We start from the raw sequence: 2,185 nt of genomic DNA on the forward strand, positions 1-2,185 counted from the left end.
GGTAAATACAGTGTTCGAATATATATATATATATATATATATATATATATAATTTTAATAAATGTTAAATAAAAACCTCCTTTGAAATTTAAACTCAGCCTCAATTTGTTCTTACATATCTTAATATTTTTTAAGCAATTTCGGATTCGGTGTTATAAAATGTGTTCTGATTAAAAAAAAAGTGTACTGATACCTCAGAGTTAAGTTGAAGGTTAAATCAGTCGTACCAATGATTGAACGTGGTCGTATACTGACCTGATAGCTGAGTGAGCTAATTTCCTGTGGAACTTCCAAATCGGAGTAGGTTGAGCCATAGCAATATCCTTTTTATTGTCAGTAAACCAATCAACTAAATACAGTAATAATTAATTAATTGATTAATAATAGTAATGATGATAATATCATGATAATAATGATTGATGTTAATAATAGTAATAATAATGATGATAAAGATAATAATGATTGATGATAATAACATAATAGGATAGATGTTATGACGCAAGCCATATAGGAATAATATATACAGTACTAATTTTTTAATGATAAAGATGACGAAAATGGAAATAATAAATAATATATGGTAATAACCTAATAGCCAAATAATAAAAATAATACCGTAATAAAAATGATTAAATAATGATGATGAATAACAATAATAATAATAATGATAAAGAAGAAAAATATGATGATGATGATAATGTTGTCGATGATAATAATAAATGGCCTAATAATAATATAATATATAATATCGATTATTGTTGCGTATAACATATAACTAATTTTTGAACATTGACAAAATGTTAAATTTAAGATTTTACCGTCTTTATGTTGAAATATCGAATGTTATTTTAATATTTTTAGAAAATAATAATGTAGCTTTGATCAAGGAAGTATACCTCCTTGCTTTGACGGACTTACAGAGATAGAAACTAGGGCGTCCACTGAAATCGTTTGGTTTCGACAGCAAGGCTTCTTGTGTCAGTTCGTAATTGTTTAGTACCACGGCCCAGTTTGGTCCAACTTTGAAAGAAATTATGGGTCCATACTTCTTCGTCATATCTGTGAATGCTTCATGTGGTGGTGTTTTACCCATAAATACTTCAGTTAAGAATAAGATTGAAAATAAAAATTTAAAATTAAAATATCATTATTTTATCAGAATTAAGTGTTAATCCATAGAGATGGCGAATCCAGGAATTGTAATAGAAGGGACCAGAGAGGAATTTGCATAGATAGATGATCCACCCACCTCAGCTCCACCATGGTTGGGAAGGCACTCTGAAATGTAAAATACAATTTTGTTTTTTTCTCCATTATATTTTTACTTTGAAAACAAAATTAGTGGGGTGCATGCCCGACCTCCCCCGCCCTTGAATACGCCGCTTTAATACTAAAGACAGGTTTGATGTAGGCCGAAGTGTTCATTACATTTTGTTATGCTACAATTAGTCTAGTAAAAGGAATCTATAGAAAAGTTAGTGTCTTCTATAACGAAAACGTGTTTTTAAACAATTCATAAAAACGTGTAGATCCTGTGGTTCAACGCCCGGTTAGTATGCTACACCGCGATCAGCTTGAAAAAGGTTGAGAATCATGGTTGTTCATTATATAGTGTTATTGGCCCTACCTGACAGATTTCCAATCACTGGGTAGGGTGTTGGGCCAGGTGGCATTCCAGGTGGCCTCCTTATGTTCAAGTACATCCATGTTATTAGCAAAACGACTGCTACTAATAGTAAAGATAGACCGCTGGTTATATCCTCCAACATCTTAAAAATAGTATCCTAAGTAAAATAAATGGAATATACAGTTAGTGTAATAAGCAACATCCTTTTAACAGTACAGAAGGCGGTAGAAAAGAACAGCCTAGTCGGCAGGTCCCTCTAAAGATTTTGGTCATCTAAAGGTAAGCCTACCATTGTGTGGAGCTGGCACTTTTAGACCCTAATCAGTCCAGGTGGTTTGAACGGAGTCCAAAATTGAATGAAGTGTGCAAAAACCTCGTAAGTACCATTAAAATTAACGTAGTTCCAGGCCATTATTTGTTATCATCAGGCCAAATAGTGCCGACGAGAAAAAAAATCCTCGTTTATATTCAGATTTATATTTTCTCTATAGTTCAAGCTTCCTTGCTTTGCTTGCTGGCCGTGGAGGCTTGGGTGAGACTTGGAGGAAGTGTATATTA

At 32.5% G+C, this 2,185-nt stretch overlaps 1 protein-coding gene across 1 annotated transcript; it reads right to left on the reverse strand.

The window, feature by feature from the left end:
* Positions 1-95: 95 nt before the first annotated feature.
* LOC117107338 (steroid 17-alpha-hydroxylase/17,20 lyase-like) lies at positions 96-1,786 on the reverse strand. Its single transcript, XM_033248986.1, has 3 exons — positions 1,628-1,786; positions 919-1,098; positions 96-349 (listed from the first exon to the last, which is right to left on the reverse strand). The coding sequence occupies exons 1-3, from the start codon at positions 1,767-1,769 to the stop codon at positions 213-215; spliced, it is 459 nt and encodes a 152-aa protein (XP_033104877.1). The 5' UTR covers positions 1,770-1,786; the 3' UTR covers positions 96-212.
* Between the last annotated feature and the right edge of the window lie 399 nt (positions 1,787-2,185).

The sequence above is a fragment of the Anneissia japonica genome, unplaced genomic scaffold (genome assembly GCF_011630105.1).
Source record: "Anneissia japonica isolate Jap-2015-1 unplaced genomic scaffold, ASM1163010v1 scaffold123862_len2185_cov183, whole genome shotgun sequence".
Taxonomy (NCBI): domain Eukaryota; kingdom Metazoa; phylum Echinodermata; class Crinoidea; order Comatulida; family Comatulidae; genus Anneissia; species Anneissia japonica.

What these genes read in the sequence shown, in the direction of transcription:
- LOC117107338 (XM_033248986.1), bottom strand. Translation starts at nt 1,769, where the DNA reads ATGTTGGAGGATATAACCAGCGGTCTATCTTTACTATTAGTAGCAGTC. An exon ending in AGTGATTGGAAATCTGTCAG is followed by an intron (nt 1,099 to 1,627) that starts GTAGGGCCAATA and finishes TCTTAACTGAAG; the next exon opens with TATTTATGGGTAAAACACCA. An exon ending in ACGCCCTAGTTTCTATCTCT is followed by an intron (nt 350 to 918) that starts GTAAGTCCGTCA and finishes TACTGTATTTAG; the next exon opens with TTGATTGGTTTACTGACAAT.